At 35.0% G+C, this 22,372-nt stretch overlaps 1 protein-coding gene across 4 annotated transcripts in view; it reads right to left on the bottom strand.

Moving 5' to 3' along the window:
- The window catches only part of DMD (dystrophin), a 1,192,425-nt gene that overhangs the window by 338,710 nt on the left and 831,343 nt on the right, over positions 1-22,372 (bottom strand). For 2 of the 4 annotated variants that reach the window (XM_086608718.1, XM_086608727.1), the window contains one exon: positions 7,196-7,431. In XM_086608718.1, the coding sequence (XP_086464844.1) occupies positions 7,196-7,431 (236 nt within the window). Of the gene's footprint in view, positions 1-7,195; positions 7,432-22,372 lie in introns of those variants that run through there. The other 2 variants (XM_086608735.1, XM_086608742.1) reach the window with 1 other exon arrangement.

The following is a 22,372-nucleotide window of genomic DNA, read 5'->3' as shown; positions in this document are numbered from 1 at the left end:
ACAGAATGATTCAGATTGGAAGGGCCCATTGGAGATCATTTTCCCCAACCTACTGTTCAAATAGGGCAAATTCAGAGTCACATCAGGTCACACATGGCCCTCTCCAGTTTTGTATTGAATATCTCCAAGGATGAAGAATTCACTTCATCTCCGGACAGCCTGTTCCAATGTTTCGTTATGCTCATCAGGAACATTTTTTCATTCTCATCTGAATTCCCTTCATTGCAGTATGTGTCTATTGCCTCTCATCTTTTTTTCTGTGCGCCTTTGAGAAGAGTCTGGCTCTATCTGCTGTACAGTCTCCCATTTAGCGGCTGTAGGCAGCAACAAGGTCCCTCCTGAGCTCCCTCTCAGGCTGAGCAAGCCCAGCTCTCAGCCTCTCCTTGTATATCAAGTGCTCCAGCCCCTGACCACCTTGGTGGCTCTGTTCTGGACTCCCTCCATGCCTTTCCTGCACACGGAAAAGCCTGAAACTAGACACAGAACTCCACATGTGGTCTTACAGACGTTGATTAGAAGGAAATGATCACTTCCCTCAACGTGCTGACTATGATTTTATTAAATGCAGCCCAGCATCTAGTTATGCTTTTTTTTTTTTTTTTTTGCTGCCTGGGCACACACAGAACTCATTAAAATTTGAGCAGTTTTTACAGTTTCTAGCACAGGAAGATTTCCTCATGGTCCACATTGTGGACAACACACAACTTTAAACAGTCTTTTCATACCCATGGTACGTTTTTAGAGTGCTCAAGGCAACAGGTCTCTGAGTTGCATATACTAGTGGCATGCAAATACACACACAATGAAAGGTTGATTTGGATAAAAGAATAGGTCAAGTAAGGTTTAGTGTTGATGGAACAGGTTATTTATACTTACACATCAGACTTAGAAGTATAGAAAGATATACTTGCTATTGAAAAATGCAATCCTAGTAAAAAGTGCATACTTCTAATACTCAACATATAAATGCAAATGAAAATGAGTTCCTACGTTTCTCTTTTCACTGTTGAACGTAACAGGATGCCAGTTGCACTAATCATGATAATTTATCTTTTCCTGGAAGCTTATTTGGCAGGAATTGGAAAAAAATAATCAAATTATTTCACAATAGGCCAATAAAAGCAAGCAGAGGAAAGCTATCTTAAAGCACAATTGTACTATTAAGTATTTTTTGTTTAGGTGATGATTTAGAGCCTGACTGAAAACTAATTGAAAAATGATGAAAGTATCTCTTTTACTTCAACGAGTTTAAAATCAGATCCTTAGGGGTAAAATTTTTATGCACGTCCTAGTGATTAACATTATAGAGAAATAAGGAAATGGCTGTTAATCATTCTCCAAAAGACAATGTTTAGACAGCTTTTTCAGTGTTGCAGAAAACAAATATACTCTCTAACATACTGTAATGAGTTGCCCAAGCTATTTTAAAATATCGGCTGTTTTTATGTGCAATAAAGTATTAAAAAAAGTGTCTCCTGACATATATTCTATATCCCTTGAGGTCTAATTTTCAGATTAATAGATTTTTTTTCTTTTTTCCCTCCACATTCCCTTTAAAGACTCAGATTTGCAGGCCTTCTAGAGCATCCTGCTGCATTTTCTACCCTTTAAAAAGAAACTTAAAGGCTGACATACAGTTTTTCATTTTCCTCTGTTCTATAAAAAAGCTGAAATCTTTCAGTATACGGGCCTTGTAGTCCTAACTTTTTCTAATATATTTAAAAATCTGTTCATTTATTATTTTTTCTATTCAATTCAAAAACTGAAACCAGCCTTCCAATACTTCTCATAAATTAGAATTAATTTTAAATGTAACAGCATGATAGTATAAAATAAGAATTCTGATAGATATCCCATGTTAAATAGAACAACAATAGCACTCTGAAATACACATAAAATAATGGCAGTAGTTTCCTGAGCGAATATATCCTATGGTGAAATTCATAGAGATAAAGGAGGTTTTGCACACCATTTAAGCCATACAGTCATGTATAGGGTTCTGCTATCAGAGAAAGTGCTCAAAAATGCCAACGAACCCTACAACATGCTGCAGAATCAGTTTCAGCCCCCAGCCCTGCTTTGGGAGCTAATTGATCTTGGTCCAACAGTGCCCCAGGGAATGTTTGCAGCTGTGTGTTCATATGGAAATACAAGATCTTAGAGAATGTGGAGCTTTGAAAATAAGCAGCATGGACAGCATAGAGAGATTGGTGAGGTAAATATGCTCCTGAAGATTGATTCTGAAAGTTTGAATGTCAGCTTCCAACTTACTGGCACCACACTTGGATTCTGGACTAGCGAACTCCTCCCTTTAAGCACATGAGAATACTAAACTGGAAAACATTCAGCTCCAAGTATAAGATCTTCTTTGATGTTCTTCAATAGTACCTTATCTGAAGATATGCTACATGAGTCTTTTCATGCTTATGTCACTAATATGAAACTTCCTCATACCTCTGTAGAACTTGAAGTACGCTATTCAAAAGGTTGAGGACTTCACTTTACCTATAAGCTTAAACTTCTCATATAAACTGAATGAACAGACATGAATATCTGTGGCTGTAACCATAAGTTTTCATTCTACATGGGCATAATTTAGAATATATTGATTCATAACCGTTATACAAAACTACAAATTTTAATTTGACAATTACAGTTGCTTCTGTAAGAACAAGTAATAAATTTAGAAAACTATATTTTATTTCCACAAAAATTTATGTTGAAAAATGGTTTGGACAGAAAGCTTCCCATTCTTCAGATCTATCAGAATCCTAATTGTAAAGCTGCATATGAAAATGCAGGTATAATTATAAAGTTGTATACTAAAATGAATGGTATGTAACCAAGGAAAAGGATAAGTAAAAAATCCTCAAACAAAGGGAATGTCAGTTAAGCCTACTCTTTCATCTGAAGTCTGTTAATTGCACAGTTTTTAAACAAATATTTTTCCTTAACAGTTATTTTACTATCATCAACTGCACAAGATCCTCAGCTATTGAAAAATCAGTTCAGTAATTAACAGTGAAAACAGTCTCTTCATTCCAGTTTTGTTTACTTCTCTAATTGACAGAAGATCAAACCTACTTTTTGAATACTGACAAATTAATTGAGTAGAAATAAACTATCTGAGTATCTTTAGATAACTACTTTAGGATGACACAAATCATTACCTAAAAGTATCTTTCCTCTTCTTTGCTTAAGTCTCAGTAACTATTTTGGCTGTAGGTCTCGTTCTACATAAATACTTTTTTTCAGAATAATCCTTTCCACTGTACCTAATAGTACAGACTCAACTTATATTCTTAGAAACAACGAGTAAAAGTAGGCACTGAAAATGTTTGTAGTCAAATTAATTAGTAATATTACTTATTATAATAATAATTTTTACTAAACAAAATCTATTTTAATCCATTACAACTGAAAGTAATGTTTTCAATAGCATATGTTACAAAAAATTTGGATGAACAGCATGCCTTGGCAAAAATCATGGACAGAATTCAAAATTTAAAATAATAGTACTTGATCTCTTCGAATGGCATTGTTAACTATCTTCAAGCTTCACATAGCCTTCATGGATCTCTGCTTGCATTAGAAATCTATTCCTGCACAAACTTTCCTCAAAATACAATGATGCCAAAGCAGAGTTTCTGAGTAAAGGTTTGTTGGCATCTTAAGTAAGAAGAGGTTTCCATTTTTCCTAATGTAGCAAAATGTAGTTTATCATCCTGTTCCTCTGTCCATAATTTTCTCTTTGTGAAGAATCCTCACCTGACCTTCAAATATAAAACATCTTGATTGTTTTGAAGTAAGGACAGTGAAATGAAGCAACAGTGTAAACTGTATTCTGACATGTTCCTCAGCTACTTACATCTTGGCATATTATATATTCTCAGTATTTCCCATAAACTTTATCTGCAGATGAAGGTTGTCTAAAAAAACAACATATGAGTCTCTTGTCAGCCTGCCTGACATTTATTTCTTTGAGGATCAAAAATCCTGCAAACATCAGTCTTCAAGCAAATGAGTAAAATATAACAATATTCTTCTAATGAAAACATGGATGGCACTAACGCTAATATTAAATTTCTTTACCGCACATGTTTTAGTGTCTTTTAGTTTAATTATACAGAATTTAACAATATATATATACCCTCATAGATGGCTAAAATATGTAATGTATTTGTTTGAAAGAAAGGTATGCTACTCATTTGATAGAAAGATTAACTATAGGTGTTTGAAATGAATAGCCACTATGCTACTTTTTTATTATGTTCCTTTTACTACATAGTAGGTGTACCACTTAGGAAAATGTAAGTTGTATTATTTCTTTTATTAAAGAGAAGCTGCCACTAAAATAAGTCTTTTTTTAGAATAGTTGTCTTTGTTTATTTTTTTGCATAATTAATCTTTGCACATGTTATTCACACAAGACTACCAATTCACTGTGATCACCTCCAGGCAAAGTTCAAGTGAGGGTTAATGATGTCTTAAACTTTTATTGAAGAAAAATGCAGTTGTGATCTCATGACACAATCAGATTGAAATGAACTTAACCAAAACACCCTCAGAGACTTAGCTTTGACAACATTACATGCTGCTGTGAAAGAAAGGACAACTTAAGGTCACTTATTTTTACCTCTGTGATTTGGAAAATGTCCCGTTACCTGCGTTGTTAGAATATGGGATTTCTTTGCTTTTAAAATGTTTGCTTTGATACTGCAATTTATTATTAGAAATGTGGCGCTCTCTTTTGAAAAAAAAATACGAAATGGAAACAAAAGCCCAAACCACTAAAGGCTTGGTACCACACCAAAGGGACTAGCAGTTTTAAGTGTTCTAAATTCTGGTGAGCAACAAGAGATGAATTACAATATAATATCTTTCATGGAGCATGTATCTTTATAATGCTGAATTTTTATAAGAGAAGTAGTCAGCTGTGTTAAAATGGTGTCCTACAGCTAAAGGTGAAAAACTGATTAAAAAAAAAAAGTCAATCTACTAAGACAGAACTCCTGTTAAAGCTTACTGACATCCCTGTAGAGATGCAACAAACTCTCCAAATAGAGCACAACACAATACTGTGACTTTCAATGACTTTTAAATCACAACCACAGGAGAGGTATGACTTGTAGTCTTTTACAGAATATACAGATCTGTGGAGATAAGCACTACTTTTGGATTTCCAAGTTAGATCATTTCTGGCCTGACTATCCAGAATAGCCAAGTACCCACGTGTCCAACTTAATCAGCCCATACACTGCTGCAGATTCTCTACATATTAGAAAGCATGGTGTTGTTTTGTTTTGTTGTTTTTTTTTTTTTTTGAGAAACCTAAAATTCTTTGTCAGTTTTGAAAATTCTGTCTGCTAATCTCAAGTAATAATCCAGCGATAGATTTAGGAGCAGAATCGAAATTTCATTACATTCATTTCCATATATTAAGTGATATTAAGATGATCGTTAGAGAAGAGGGAGCCAGTTAACAGAACTACAGTCTATATTTAGGCATTGATTCTTGCATTTCATCAGAGAATATATTAAATGTCACATTCTGTTGCATAGCCAATTAGAGAGGTAAGCACAACAAAAAAGGGTTTTCCTGCTGGTTTTGTTACCAGCACAGCATGGGATTGAAAAAAGAGATAAGGCTACCCAGCCAGGAACAGAACTGAGAGGAAGATTGCAATAGTACTGGCTTAACCAGCTGATATATTTTAAGCCTTGAGTAAAGATGAAATGCAGATATAAACCTGTTCATTTTAAAGCATATATAACATTAATCGAAATTCTCAAGAGTCAATAATTTGATCTCATAGTTAAGTAAAAGAGATCTACAGAGGAAGAAAGCTAAGGATTTTGCCTGCTAGAATTATATGCTAAAATAAGGCACAAGTAAGAAACCCACATAATTCTGAATCAAGTATTTGACAACATAAAATTTAAAAAAAACAAAACAATTCTGATGAAAAGATAATGTGCAAACAAGTCTTCTTTCCCCCTTAACCTTTTCAAATGACATAACAGCTATTTTAATTTAGTGTCCTGTACGAGTGATACTGTGACTATCATTTATTATTAAAATATACCCATGCTATTTTAAGGATGTTTTAATTAATAGAACACTCTATAATTCTACACAGTAAGTACTGTGATCATTAATCAAGATGAAACAACTATTTTACTAATCTAGAAAGTAAAGCAAACCGAAAAGTCTCAAAAATAGAAAGTTTAAATCACTGGGGAAAAAGGGAAATATAGGAAAACAAGCAGAATAAATTCTATGAGACATCTGCATATTTTAATATGCATGATCTTATAAAACTGCTTTGTACAGATACTAGGCAAAATGTGTCCATTGTTTCTTCCTCTCTTTTTACTTTAAGCAAAGAGAATGAATGTCAATATTTCCTTACAATAAATCAGTTTTTTATTAGGAGGGGGAAGCAGAAGAGAATTTCATAATGGAGAGTCCTAAACTCAGTTTAGAACTGAACTGAATGGAAATTTAACACTGAAAAGTTTTGCACAGGCAAGCCAAATCTTTTATATTGAACAATGTTAAATCTAGAAGGCAGGTAATTACTTTCAAGCTGTATAATACCAAATTACTTTTATTGCAACTGAGTAGCTAAAGTTTAGCTTTTTTTTTCCCTTGCACATATATTTCCATATTTTTCTGTGTTTTCAAAGATAAGTAACACTGATGCAGTTTTGCTGACAAAACACTTGCATTAATGAGCTGTTCTTTTCTTTAAGATGACTGAGGAGCTTTTCATAACCCAACAGCAGCAGGATATAAGCCTCTCAGAAAGTTATTACAGAAGCAACATAAGAAAAGGTATGAAACAGGGTATCCTTACTCGTGGCAACCTGGAGCTTACTATGCAATTCTCGCTTTCTCATGAGGTTTGTATTTCAACCATTGGCTTGCATACTCTTAAGACACAATGAACACAAGCAACAGAAACATGAAGAGATCTGCCTTAAATAATAGTGAAGATATTAAATACTCTGTTTTTTCCTCAATTGATTATCTTAACATTTTATCCAATAATTGTGTTTACAGAATAAAGTATCTTAAGTAACAACTGTATGTGTTGCAGCCTATTATCTCTCCTGTGTTCCTTGCTGAAATTATTTAATACAGAATAAAGATCATGAGGCTTTCAACTTGAAAAATCAGTTTTTCTCATACCTTTTGTTTGATGATCATGTCGTTGATATCGTCAAGATCACCTACTATCACTCTCTGAGATTTGATCTCTCGATCCAGTCGAGAAAGCCAGTCAGTGAGTTCTGCCCATGCCTTATTGAAGTCAGCCAAGGCTGGAACCTCCAAAAGCACAGAAGATGGCATTTCTGGTTTGAAGGTGGTGGTTTCCTTGGTTACTCTGGTTTGTGTATCCACAGCAACAGTTTCACCAGAAGTTACTGAAAGAAAAAAATGCTAAAATTACTGAATAAATGAACTATGATAAACGTTTATTTCAGTAACAGAATTTATGTAGTAGAAAAGGTAACACAAAAATAAGCTCATTTCTTGATGTTATGTCTACTGGAAATATGAAAATTAAAACTGAAAGAATATATTATTTTTTCCCCCACAGTATTTCTGTTATAGTTTATGCTTAATATTCAGCATTCTCAGTATATTCAAATTTCATCCTTGAAAGACTAGTGGGATCTATTAACACTAGTAAAGATCTTAGTGTAAAAAGAGCCCCTCACTCAACGTCCCTAAAGTATTGTTATACATGAGTTACCTTCCAAAATCTAGCAGTGTGTTCAGATCTGTCGAGGCTAGAGGCAGATTGAAAAAAAGTAGATTGCAATATCCAATGTATCACAACCTGACCATGCATTTAGAAACACGTTTCTTCCATGGTCTCCAGTCACTCCGTAGCTGTGAATTTGTCTCACCAAGAATCTTCTCACTTACTGTTACCAGCAGGTATTTCCCATAGGCTCTGTGACCAATATGGGAGCTTACACAATAAGAAATTCAGCCTTGGCCTCTGCTTGATTTTTCCTCCTCATAACCTGAAAATATCATGTGCTCTTATTTGGATATTTGTGGATTTTTTTCCTTCTATTTGAAGAAGATGGACACATCTCCTTCATGTCCTTTCTTGCTCTGTTAGCTGGCTTTTAAAGGATCTGTTCATTATTCATTGCTTGGATTGGGGAAGTACCCAACACTGAAGCACAGTATCATTCTCTGCAGTCAAAAATGTTGAGAAGTGCTACAGACAGCTACCATTGGACAGAGAAGCATGTAACATTAAATCATTCAGAATTTCAAGACTGATTTGCATTTCTTGATTTTTGTTATTTATAAATAGATGGCTATAAACTGTTGGGCTATTTTTTTTTCCTTCAGTTAATTGTGCAAAAGCAACTGATTATGAACAATATTATGGCAGATGAGGCTACACTGAATAGCGTTTCGTTATTTTTTTCTCATATTTTCAAAAGTCCAGCCAAACAAGAAAAATACTAAAATAGGGAAAACACAAGAACACGTGGTATTGCTTCACTGAGATGCTAAAATATTAGAAAACAAAGAGTCTAAATACCTACCCTTTAGATTAGATAAAGAATATCTGAATCAACTGCCTAAACAACACAATAGTTAAACCAGAAACCTGACATAAAGCTTTATAGAGTGTGCTTTGCATTTTCTAACATTGAACTGCAAAATAAATAAATAATAAATAATAAAATAAATAATAAATAATAAAACTATAAATTTTTAAAGGACCTAGATGCTTGTTTGCATTTTTCCTAGTCTCCTTACAGAGTAGAGAAAACCTGTTTCCCTCACTCTTCCTGTGGGGTAACTTGTCTTTAACAGGAAAGAAAAAAAAACCGAACAAACCCAGTGCAACCCATGCACAGTAAGTTGGAGGTTTTTGTGCTTTCTAGTATTTCTGAAAGTCTGATGGTTTTTCTCGTTGGCATTGATGCTAATTCAGCAAAGTCTGTCTGAAAACTCAAGGAGCACATGAAGGTTCAACACTGGCCATAAAACCACTTGAAACATTAAAGCAATCCGTAGCATTAACTAATCTTGCCAAGGAATTCACAGCTATTTTGCATTAATGAGAAAGGTTTTAAGTTGGTTCACTGGGGAATCGGTGACCCTCTTCAGAACTGTAGAAAGGGAAAAAGCTGTGCACAAGCATCTAAATGATGTCACTATAAAAGAACCATAAGATGCTTTCAACATTAAAAATACTGTATGATTACAAACCATCTACCAAATCAACTAACATATACATGATTCATCTAGCCTGAATAAATAGAAATATTATGATACCAAAAGTGACTCCTGCAAATGGTGATTTTTAATGACATACATTGCAATTAAGTATATTTATCCACCCATCCATATCATTATTGCATTTCTGAAATGGAATCCTTGTAACTTTCCTTTCTGCACTTTAAAATCACATACCTGTGGATGACTATGAAGTAAATTAGTTATTCTAAACAGCTGTTCCAATGCAGCAAGCTTTTAATTAAAATCACACAAAAAGGTGAGAAAATAGATACATATTTTTTTCTGACATGGAAAGAGGTTTGTAAGTGTTTCTTGGTAACATTACACTGTTTGGTTTGGTACAACAGAGTATCTTGTACGGTTAAAGAGTGGCAGTTTTTGATACCAAAAGCAAAACATATAACCCTAAAGGATCTCTTTCCTTCACCCTGTTATTTATTTTTTTTTTTTAATTTTTACACAGAGATGTGAATGATTAGTAATAAAAATCTGTATTCATCAGATTTTCTTTCATCTCTTTTGAAATTAATCCAGGTGTTTTCTACCCTATTTTATTTCTTTTTACCTAAATTACACAAACAAAGTAGAGACTGCTCTACCCCATACTGGTGTCCAGTTCTGGCCTCCCCAGTACAAGAGAGACGTGGAAAGACTGGAGAGATTCCAGTAAAGGGCCACAAAGATGATTAAGGGACTGAAGCATCTCTAATATGAGGAAAGCATAAGAGAGCTGGGACTGCTCGGGTTGGAGAACAGGAGACTCAGGGAGGATCTCATAAACATGTATAAATACCTAAAGGGAGAACGCAAAGGACAGAGCTAAGCTCTTTTCAGTGGTGCCCTGTGACAAGACAAGAGGCAATTGGAACAAACTGAAACACAGGAGGTTCCCTCTGAACATCAGGAAACTGTAAGGGTGACTGAGCCCTGCAACAGGTTGCCCAAAGAGGTCATGGAATCTCCATCCTTGGAGATACTCAAAAGCTGCCTGGACTCAATCCTGGGCAGCCTTATCTAGGTCACCCTGCCTGAGCAGGAGGGTTGGACCAGACAAAATCCAGAAGTCTCTTTGAAGCTTAACCACTATGTGATACTGTGATGCCAGTTCCACAAAATGACTCCTGACATAGGGGAGCTGTAAACTATACCTTTTAGTTCTTCTCTTGCACTTTTCCTTTTAGCTGTTAGCCCAAGATAACAGAGAGGGCATTCACTGATCAAAAGGCAATGTACTGAACCTGTCATTCATTAATGGACACAATTGGCTGAGTTTATGGCTTTCAGCAGAGGACTCAGCTCAATACCTAAAGCAACAAGTTTCCAACTCACGGTTCAAAGTCTGAATTTTTGAATTCATGCCCCCTTCACCCAGCCCTCATTCCCTGCTTTGGAGGACATGAGAAATAGGTGTTTAAATAGTGAATGGTGCTCAAGCACCCCAAAGCTTCCTCTTGTGCTAGCTAGAGAGCAGCACAACACTATTAGGTACGGCGCTTTCACACACTTCGGTGATAGCAGTCATCACCTCTCCCATCCCTCTCCTCACAGTGGCAATAAACCATAGCTTTCCTTTGACTGTCAGCAGGTGAAGGAGTGAGTGTGGCAACTAGTGCTGCCGGGGAGGAGAAAATGGGAGGAAGGACCAACTTCTTCCACAGAGTGGCAGGTCATGAGTAGCTCCAAAAAATGTGCGGGGCCCACATAACTGCAAACTTTGGGCCATCAAAAAAAAGTAACATTTAAAACAATGCCATTTCAAGCAGGAGCAGTGAGGAAGGAAGGAACACTGTATTAAGATCTGCGAGGCAATGAGAAAGGAAACTACATAATGTGCTTTTAAGGCAAAAGGAACTTGCAATAGAGTTACTTTTCATATATGTAAAAATAAGAACTATTTCGTTGCAGATTCACTTGCTATTTGTTCACTTGCTAATGTGCATTGAAGCTAGAAAAGAATGTCAACACTAAAAAAAAATGTGTTATTAGTAGTTACTTAAGTTTAACTGAGTTGGCACTTAGAGCTTACAAACTTCAGTGATCTGACATAACTCCCAGAAAATCACTGAGAAAACAAAATATTAGTCATCACTTTCTCTGTCTTCATTGCTTTGTCTAGAAAGGAAGGTGAATTCAAAAAGGGTCACAGAATAATCACTAACATCCTCAGAACTATACACGGTGTTTTTCTGCCAATATAGTAATTGCAGTTTAAGAGGAATGCCTTGGTTGTACTCTTTTAATGTTTATAATCAGAAGGCTATTGTATTTTGCATCTTTATTCAAGTGGAGGGAGAAAACGGCTGTGAAGTCTTTGAACATGTCTGTCTCTGATGAATGCAATTTAATTGCCTGAAGGATAAAAAAAAAAAAGTGCAACTAACAGCACCAACTAGAAATGAATAATGAAAACTAAATATATCATAGTTTTCTGTAGATTTCAAAATATTTTGTTTGGTTTTATTTTGTTTGGTTTAATATTGTCCTTTAGAACTTTCTGTACTTGATGTGTTTTTACGTCTTCCTCTCTCTGAGCTGGATATTAAAAATCCGTCTGACACCTAAAGCAAATTATATACCAAAGACAGATAAACAGATGTTATCTTATCTCAGAGGAAATTTCTATTCTTATCTGTATTTCAGAAGTGCACTGCTCAGTATTATATATTCTTTAAAAGCTTCAAGATGTGTTATCTACTGCTACTGAGGACAGTAATAATCTGTTCCACTTTGACCGAGCAGTTAAAATATTTGAGTTATCAAATTATTTATAGGAATTACCTTTAGAAAGTGTTTGCATGGTATGTTTCTTTTCTGACATTTATCTCCTCTCAGAACAAAAATACTATTTGAAATAATACAGCTGTCCCTTATTTCTCTTTCTTTCATGCTTGCACAGATATGACATGGTTCATTCAGCAGAAGTATATATATGATCGATTAAAATTAATAGAGAAATATAAATCAACATTAATTACACAACATACATCAACAGATCTCATTCTGAAACAATTTATCCAGAACTGCACTGACAGTTTCTATGACTCAAAGGGGATAGTTTTTTGGGTTCATTTTTTTTGTTTTCCCCCTCCCCGCACAATTAATTTATAAATGCAGAACTAGAATCAAATTCTTTTTTTTTTCAAATATCTGAGTAGCTAATTCTATCCTACTGCAACCCATCAGAAATACAATTAAAGACTTAACATTTCAATTTATTTAAAGGTTAAATCAGTTCACTCCTGTGATATGATCAAACACCAAACCAAACAAATAATTGAAATTTAAGTCATTAAACCACACCAACCTGTAGCTTTTAAGGTAACTTCTCATTAGCTCTTTCTGCTGTTTAAGAAAGAAGGCAACAATATAGAACAATAAAAGGAGAAAAATAAAACACAGAAATAAAATGTCTAACAAAAAGCTCAAAAACAATCCAACAATACTCTGAACTAGGTGTGATTTTCAACTTGTTCTTGAAACTTGAAATACACTGGATGAAAGTCAAAAGTATATTGGTATTTTTTGCACATTGAAAATAATCTGTAATGTTAAACTTTAAGAGTGAGAATAATAGGAATGTGTCATGAAATTGAAATTCATATATTAACTTCAGAAATAAGAAAAGCAGAATGAAGTCAACTGCAGAAGAGCTTTTTTTTTCTTTTCACTTCTTTTGTTCTGCTTACTTCAGTGTTGTGTTTCAAGAGAGAGTCAAACTGACAACTTGAAATAAATCAAACTCCTTATTTAGGTTCTGAACAGGAACAGAATAGATAGAAAGAATGACAACACTCCCAAAGGCTTCAAACCCCTTCCAACACCTCCTTTCAAGCCAAAGTCCTTAAGCAGAACCAAGTCAGTTCACAGGACTGTTCCTAACCATCCTTCTGAATGCTTTAAGCAGTGTTGAAGTTTTAATTATGTAAGGTAACTGTATCTAGCAGGTCGAAGATTTTTGACAAAGAAGAAACAACATAGTAACAGGATGTAGATTTTAATTCAATGTGCATGTCAAGCCTGGGGATTTAGTTCTATGGTTAGCAGTACCGCTTAGGGCATATGCCAGCCTTAAATCATTTAGACAATGAATAACAGTAACATACACCCACTAAACTTCATTTCTGTTTTAGTCGAGGAAATCCAGCTGCATTGTACTCACTCTGAGGAGAATAAAGGAAGAATACTTATACCCTGTGCCTATGCACAGACAGCACTCCTCAATGAATTCATTATTTTAACACAAGGAACTTCTCTAGGAACACAACACCTTCTCTAGTGATATATCGAATGAGCCTTCCCTCTGTGGGCAAACCAGCAGTTGTCTGATTTGGAGGTGGCACACCAGGCAGGTTTTCCTTGTTTCATAAGAAGCCTCATTGTCATCTTAACAACACTTTAGCCTTGTGAACTTGATTATGAACAACTAGACTCCACAATAACACACAGGTGAAGGCCTAGGTGAAGGCCTATACTAAACTACTTTCTTTTTCCTTTGATTTTTTTCTTATACTGTGTCACTGCAGTGAATTTTCTACAGAGTTTGAGCATCCATGCTCCAAGAAGTCTTCCCTGAGACAGATCTGGGAAGACAGTTCTGAGACTGATTTATTCCTTAGACTTGTCCCAGTGATAAATGGTCTCATCTCCCTCTGTCCTTCAAAGTTGAGGAAATAAACTGAAGAATACATTAAGTTCTTCCATGCAGTACAACCCTTCCATGCAAAGTTCTTACTGCCAATAGCACTTTTTATGGAGGGGGCTACAGGTACCTGCCAGGTGTTGCAGGGCACAAAGGAGTTCTGAAAGAAAAGTAATAGAACTACAATGGACAACACAGGTCTGATTAAATAAAAGAACTAATATAATTGTGTTACAAAAAAATACAAAACAACAAAACAATATTGAAATTTGAAAGGAAAGATGGAGTTTTCCTGGTGATCTGAACTCAGAATAAAGTCTTTATGTTGATCAAAAAATTATTACCAACGAAATTCCACCCATGGTTCTCAATGTGGAAAGTATACATCCTTGGAGCATTGTATCTCTAAGCTAACATATTCTTAACATTTTAATCATTTTTTAAACATAAAAAGCATGTCTCAAAGTGAGTCTTATTCTGTTTAAATAAAACACCAATGTCAGACTGACTAATGTCTAATTGTCTTAGTCTTGAATATATAGGAAAAACAATTCCTAGAAAAAATGACTTGGTAACTGTATAATGAATATTTTATAAATAGTAATTTTTATAGAGTATAAATGGGTAACAGTTAGTACTTGATTTCATGAACACTTAGGAAACATTTACATTATGTGCTATTGTCATCAATTTAAAATACAAGTGCCTAGGTTTCCTTTACATTCAAGGAGCTCTTAATGATGTCTAACAAGTCATTATGGATTATATATAATTTTGATTATTATGGGATGGAGTGGGATGGAGAGAGGGACCAAAACTTAAGACCTCATAATTCTTAGAGGTCCAAAACAAAGTAGAAATTGAAGGTTAAAAACTGTTAGGAGAAAAGAAAAAGATTTAGAAATGAATGTGTACTGTTATATTTGAAAAATACCCATGAAAGTTATGGGTTTTAATATGTTACTATTGTTAGATTAACAAATAGCATCATAACTTTAAATTTATAGTAGAAAGTTCAGTGTCAGCTTTCTTAGGCTTATCCTCTGTCATATGAGAGATCTGGTAGAATTTTCTTGCTGTCCTTCGTTCCTGTAGAAGCGTGACTAAGCTGTTTATTGTACAACGCATTTTTCCAAATTTCTCTACACACAACAGAAAGGTGTTTAGATATGTCTTTCACTCAATGTAAAGAAAAGCTCTTGCTTTCGCAAACACTGGACTGCAATGGGAATAAGAATATATGTCACTATCTGTCAGAAAAATAGGTAAACTCTATCAAACACTAAGAATTTCAGTGAGATAAATCATGTAAGTAGGCTTATGTGCATCATAACGTAAATAACGTTAAGGTGAAGTTAACTTAGTGCTCCATAGCAAAAAGTTAAGATTGTGATCTGCTGTTGAGAAGAGCTTGTCCAAATACTTAGTCTGTATGCAAGATACTTAAAAGTGGAACGTTAATGATTTATTTGATAAGAATACTGCCATCATAGAAGGCACTTCAAGATCATTTCCATGTACAGAAGTTAAGAGTTTTAAAAACTTAACCATTTGTGGAAAAGAATCAGGTTGGAGAATAATTCAGCAAACTGGACATACATAAGTCCATGGGCCCTAATGGGATGCACCCATGAGTGCTGGGGGAGCTAGCCGATGTCATTGCAAGGCCACTTTCTATAAACTTTGATAGATTATGGTGACTGGGAGAGGTGACAGAAGACCGGAGGAAAGAAACGTCCCTTCTGTCTTCAAGAAGGATGATAAGGGGGACCCAGTGAACTGCAAGCCAATCAGCTTCATCTAAAACCCTGGGAAAGTGATGGAGTAACTAATCCTGGGAATCATTTCTAGGTATACAAAGCACAAAAAGGTGATTGAGAATAGTCAGCATGGATTCACCAGGGGCAAGTTATGCTTGACCAAACTGGTCATCACCTATGATGAAATGGCTGGCTTGGTAGATGCAAGGAGAACAGTGGATATCGTCTGCCTTGATCTCAGTAAGGCTTTCAACACTGTCTCGTGTAAGATTCTCATAGAGAAGCTGAAGAAGTATGGGCTGGAGGAGCAGACAGTGAGGTGGATTGAAAACTGGCTGAACCACTGAGCCCGCAAGGTGATGATTGCTGGCACAAAGTCTAGTTGGAGGCCAGTAACTAGTTGTGTTCTTCAGGGGTCAGTACTGTGCCCAATTCTATTTAACGTCTTCCCTAAGGATCTAAATGATGGGATAGAGTGTACCCTCAGTAAGTCTGCAGATGACACAAAACTGGGAGAAGTGGTTGATACACTAAGAGAGGGTTGTGCTGCCATTCAGAGGGACCTCGACAGGCTGGAAAATTGGGCTGACAGGAATCTCATTAAGTTGGAGGAGGAGGTTGAACCAGATAACGTCCAGAGGTCCCTTCCAACCTTGACCATTCTCCATGTCCTATAAAGCTATATTCTCAGTTTCAAACACTCTCTAAAAGCTGAATTGAAAATAGTGTGAGGACAGAGAATGTTTTGGGAATGAAGAGCTAAGACTGAAGATAATACACAGAAATAATCCTGGCACAGTGTATGTAAACATTCAACTGCTCCACATGTGATGTAAAAGTTTTAAATCTGCAGTACACTATCCTAGTCAGATTATGAGTCGAGCAAGGCCATGTAGTATAAAACCAATTGAAGACTGTTATTTATATCTGTAAACTGAGATAGCATTAATAACTCTTCCTCTGCTTAGACCTATTGTTCTATTCAAATATTTCTGAAAGATAAACTGTTCCAAAGTTCAGAATCCTTTTAGTAATACAGCACTGTCATAGCACTCCCTGTGAACCTTTCCTTAGGCAAAGTTTAACATGATTGATGGGCCCTCTAAATATTGAAAAGCGAAAGGTGAAGGTATGAATAGATCACTTTTAGTGAGTGTAAGAATTAAGCAGACACCAAAACAAAAAAAAAAGGTATCTCAGGATCCTTTCATATATTAGCTACATGGTGGTTCTAGATCCAGTCTATAGTAGCATCACTGATCACAATACCAAGGCTAATTTAACTTATTTAAGGTAAATACAAGCTTTTGACTAAATTGTTATATACATTCATTGATGGTGGCCTATTACAAATACTTTAATCTCTGATAAAGAGTTTTACATTTGACAATGAAGAAAACAGTTAAGAGCTTTCAATGCATATTAGTTTTCATGTTCTGGGATGATACATGAGTTTTTGTTTTAATCAATCATGAAATAAGGATTTCCTTTTTTTTTAATGAACAAACATTTTAACCTTTTTCATGATAACTTTGAAAGGAAAATTTAATAAGGCATTACATCCAGGGAGTCAGTCTTTTGGGGAACAGAAATGCTACTTTATACTTCAGTAACACCTTGGATCCCAAAGAGATCCACGATACTAACAACAATTAAAACTAATTAATCTGTAAAACACAGTAATAATCTTCATAGGCAAAAGTACAGCCAATAGTGCTGCTATTTGCCATATGAGGACTACTTATATGTTTGGGTTTTTAAGGCTGAAGTTACCTGGTTGGCTCTTAAAATTTTTCAACTAAATGAAGTGTTGAGGAAAACGTTCCAGCCTGTTTTGCAATCTATTGAAGTATTAGGCAGAATCAACCCAAGGAGTCTCTTTGGTGATACTAAGATGCTGTCAATAAACAATTTTATTATTGAAAATGTCTAATAATATTAATTTTGCTTTTATTTTAAATAATATTTTAATAATTAAATAAAATTTCATGTTTGTATTTATTCCCTCCCCCTCCCGAGTGTTTTCAGTAATTGATTCCTGCATCCCTAATTAAGTTTTCCAGTATCTAGAAATGCACATAATCATTTTTAGGCAGTCTGAAGAGTTTCAGTTCAAGAAGTCAAACTTTTCTTTTTTTTAAACAGCCTTTTTTCTGTTGTTGTTTTTTAAGTGCAGTATTATTTGTACCCCTACAGAAAGCATTTTTTTTCCCAAAGGACAGGAGTCTTTTTGAGCAAGTGGTTGCTGCAATTGTTACAAAAGGGTTTCTTGAAAATGAATGTTTTGCACTACAGCAGTTGTGATGTTCAATCAAATTCTGTCACATACTTGCCTTATAAAAAATGTTGTGACAACATCTGTCATAAATGATGCAAGCACCTCTCAGTGCTTTCCTTTTGTCAGTAAAAGTAACAAGTTTCTTGATTTAGTAGTATGCAGCTTTCAATTGGATGTCAATCTATATGACAACAGTTTACATTTCCAGTGTATCACTATTGGCATGTAACTGAATTTTGGCAGTTAGTTTTTTGATATAAGGAAAAACACACATTGCCAGCAGCTCCAACTTTTACAATCCCAAGAAAATGACCTCTTCTAATTTTGTAAGATCTACAAATTGATTTAACACATATAAATTGCTATCCTAGGAAGGGGGAACTCTGAAGAAAAAAGTGTAAAAAATTTTACATGCACACAGAGCGATCTCTTAAGAATACCATAGAGTCAGTGGAATTTTAGGCATCATGTAGTTTGGGAAAAAAAAATCAGAAAATATTTGAAAAACTTTGAAATAATCCGACTTCAGTTATTAGCTAATTCAGCAGCATAACAGTAAGCAAAAATTTCCAAGTCAACCCTTATTCTTAGAAAAATTCTGCAGAATTAAAAACAGTTGTTCAGAGCTAGGGAAGACTTCATCAATGCCACTTTGTGTTTGACAAAGAAATTCCTCAAATCACTGCAAGCACCTTCTGTTTTTTCATCAGAAATGTAAAATATTTGTCTATACTACCTTGTGAAACGCTTGTCAAGCTTTGTCATGAAAACACATGTAATGCTTACTTTTCAGGTCAAACTAACCTCTATTGCTCTCCCAGCTATTTTAGTGTACCCTAAGGAAAAATTGCCTGTGGGAACTTAAGTGTTATCTGACCACTGATCTGTTGTCGAAGTAAATCGAATTTATGCAAATCTCTACCTGTATATTTCCATCACTATGTTCCCTGCTACTCCACACTGATACAAGCAAAGACAGCAGTCTGATATTTCAGTGACAAGCTTCATCTAAACAGTCAGACTAAAGAATTTTCTAGCTGGAATAGAAGAGATTTTCATTTGCCATCTTTTCTTCATTTTAGCTTTCTATAGTTTAAGAAATAAGTCTGTCTGTCGTAATCTCATGTCCTCGGACTAGAGCAGAAACGTTAGAAGCAATTATGAGCTTTGTTCTTCATTTTCTCTGGCCTCCACTCTGCTCATGATCTGTAACCACACTCGGTCACACTCTTTGGTTGGCTGTGTCTCTGTAGAGCAGACCTAACTCTGTGGCAGCTCCAGCCACCTCAGAAATATTAGGAAGGATGTCAAAGAGCCATTGCATTTCTCGGTAGGATATGACCAGGATGGCACTGAGCACTGCTCTTTTCAGAAGGAAAAGCCAGCTGGCTTTGCTTTTTTAAAAAGACAAGTCAACAAAGAACAGCACACAGAGCAAGAGGACTGTGCGCAAAGACCTATCACTTTCTAGTATTCTAGCAAATTAAAGAGATTTTCACATAATGTAGTTACGAATAGACCTAATAGCTGTATAAAAGGAAATAGAAAAAAGAGATTCCAGCTATTCGCAAGCTCAAGATACCTGGAAAGTCAGATATTATAGTAATTCAGGTTACTGTAACAAAAAGGAGAGATTAAGTGAGTTTAAAGCATGGAAAAAAATGTGTCATGTAAAGCTAGAAACTGAGGTAGAAAAATGGAAAAAGAGCATAAAATATCATTTTATTAAGGATACTTTTTTGCTAGGCACTCTAATGAGAATCCCTTTTTCCATATCTGCCAGAATGAACTAATTCAAATTCTTAATTCTGTCTGTGTTTTAAAAATAATGCAATTGCATTGTGACCATATTATTAACATTAGATTCTGCAATGCATGCTGAATATAGTTCTAGAGATAAATAAACATTAATTTAATTCCTTCCTGAGCCATGTTACAAGCCATATAAAAATGACCAACCACAACTATAACCTAGTTCTGTGCTCTCACCTGGTATAGGTTATCAATAATAAGCTGATGAATTCTACAGTATGCTATCATTTACATTTCATGGGATTTAATCAAAGCGAATCCTGTATATCCTGCTGCTACTAACTATTGATCAAGACATTAAAGAAAACAAGCTGCAAAGCCTGCTTCTCAGAGGAAAATATCAGATCGTATTTTAAAAATGGAATAGGTGAATGCAGTCCTTTGAAAGACTGATGACAGCATTAATCTTACTTATATCATAAATCTTGACAGCTGCACTTTCAACAACTTGTTATAGAATAGAAAAAGTAGACCTAGATTCCATATTGTCTTTAATAACAGCAAAGCAGCTAACTCCTGTTTTCGCTTTCTGTTTTACGTTTCATCATAGGTATGAGTATTATAAAAATTCTGACCAGTAACCCACTGTGTTTTATTTAATCAGCAAAGCCCTGAAAAATCAACATAAAAGTCCACATTTCCTTCGTAAACTGCACTGCCACACCTGTTTATTACGGGTACTTTCAAAGAGTAACCTGCTGCGAGACCCCTGAAATAAGATATTAAATATAAAATTGTAACCTTCTTTCTTTGGATTCAAATCAGGCTTTTGTGGCTTAGGTATATTTTGCATGTATTTTTCACCTGTCAGATAATCCAGAAACAAATCTTCACATCAAGATACGCTATAAAGATCAAGATAGAAATTTTAAGAATCATAGAGATTTGTGTTTATAAACTTGCTTATTATGTTTTTATTCACGCCGCTCTGAAGGCATAGTGTCAGCTTTTTATCTAGACTCTTTTCATTACTTCTCCCTGTTGGTGTTGCAGCACATGCTGTGAATGACCTCCAGAGATTCCTGAAGCTATATGCAGAGAGAAAATTGAATCTGAAAACTATATTAGGCAAGTTTGTCTTCAGCTTGTGTTTGATGTCAGTTGTATTGAAAAATAGAACTGCTTGTGAAACTGGGTCCTGACCTTGAAAACTCTCCAATCAAATAGTAACAGATTCAGTTTTGTGCCATATTGTTATTTGTTAGATGTGGCACACATGTTAGAAGCGAAAAACCTTCCTAACAAAAATCAGATGGAATAATCAAGCACCTTCTTTCCTGAACACAATGGGGAAACTAGATATATGATAACGCACACATGATAGGGCCAACTCAGGTTGGCATCTGTGAACCTCTTTAGTGCAGAAGCCTGTGAAGTACAATAACTTAAACCCAAGAAAATCAAAATTATTTCTATAAACCATTATTTAGTCCTTCTTCCAAAAGCAACCAAAAGAAAAGGTAAAGACAACAATGTATTCCTTTACACTTCCACTTTATATGAGATTCAGCAACCTTTGTTAGGCCAGCTGACTTAAAGAAGAGCCTACTCTTATTGCTCTCCACTGATTCAAGAACTCAAGGTATTCTCTATGATGCTTCTCTATTGCACTGTTCCCTGTTCATGTTCTTTCTTGCGTTTTGTTTCAGTAAAACTTTTCGTAGTGTTAAACTGAATTATAACTAATATTAAAAAATAGACATTTCCTTTAGATTCTACATGCACAACTGTAAGAAACTATACAATTCTGGACATGGTCATTATTGGAAACAATATTTCTCTCTATTACAACTCTTACGTTAACAGTCTTCTTCACGGGTGTCCTAAAACTGTTAACTAAAATGGACTACTGGCAGTAGTGTTGCCTTCTAATTCAGTGTAGAACTCCTTGTCACAACAGATGCACCTTGTGGATTTTTAGCTGTTCAACTCTATGGAGAATGGTTCTGCAAAATTAAATATCTACCATGTCCCACACACAGCGTTTTAACAGTTGATAGGAGAGTTCTTGTAAATGGTGAATGTTATGTGCAATGTATTTTTAAATATCAACACATGTTTGCATTAGTATTGAAAACACCATAGACACACGCGTTCCTAGATTGTTCAGTCTTACCCAAGGAATTATTTTGAGTATTCTTGGTCTCAATTATACTATGTCAGCTGCTAGAAATAATACAGATATTCTAATATCTGATTTGTACACTTGTTTTTAATTTACCCTCTGAATTCACATATTGTTATCTTTTCAGGTGCACATAATGAAATGCACAAAGATTTTTAAGACTAGCATTTGGAAATTCTGAGAAACACAGTTCTGAACTACAGCATATGTGTTCACTCAAGCTCTGTGCATAATATATGAACAATAACTGCTTCAAAGCACATTAACTATGAAATACCACAAAAAAGAAAATAGTATCTATTGTGCGTTTTTGCCCAAAGCTAGTTGTTGTCATTTTGTTTCTTACATTTTTGTAATTGTTTCTTGAATATCTCTTAAAAACAAATGGTTTATTTGGGTTTTTTTTAAAGAGGCAATGCAATGTTACATGATCCAGCTTGGAAATCCATGGAATGAATATATTTCATCAGTTACA

This window comes from Tauraco erythrolophus, chromosome 1 (assembly GCF_009769465.1).
Source record: "Tauraco erythrolophus isolate bTauEry1 chromosome 1, bTauEry1.pri, whole genome shotgun sequence".
Lineage (NCBI taxonomy): Eukaryota > Metazoa > Chordata > Aves > Musophagiformes > Musophagidae > Tauraco > Tauraco erythrolophus.
Note: the sequence above shows the minus strand (reverse complement) of the source record. Positions and strands in the feature narration are given on the sequence as shown.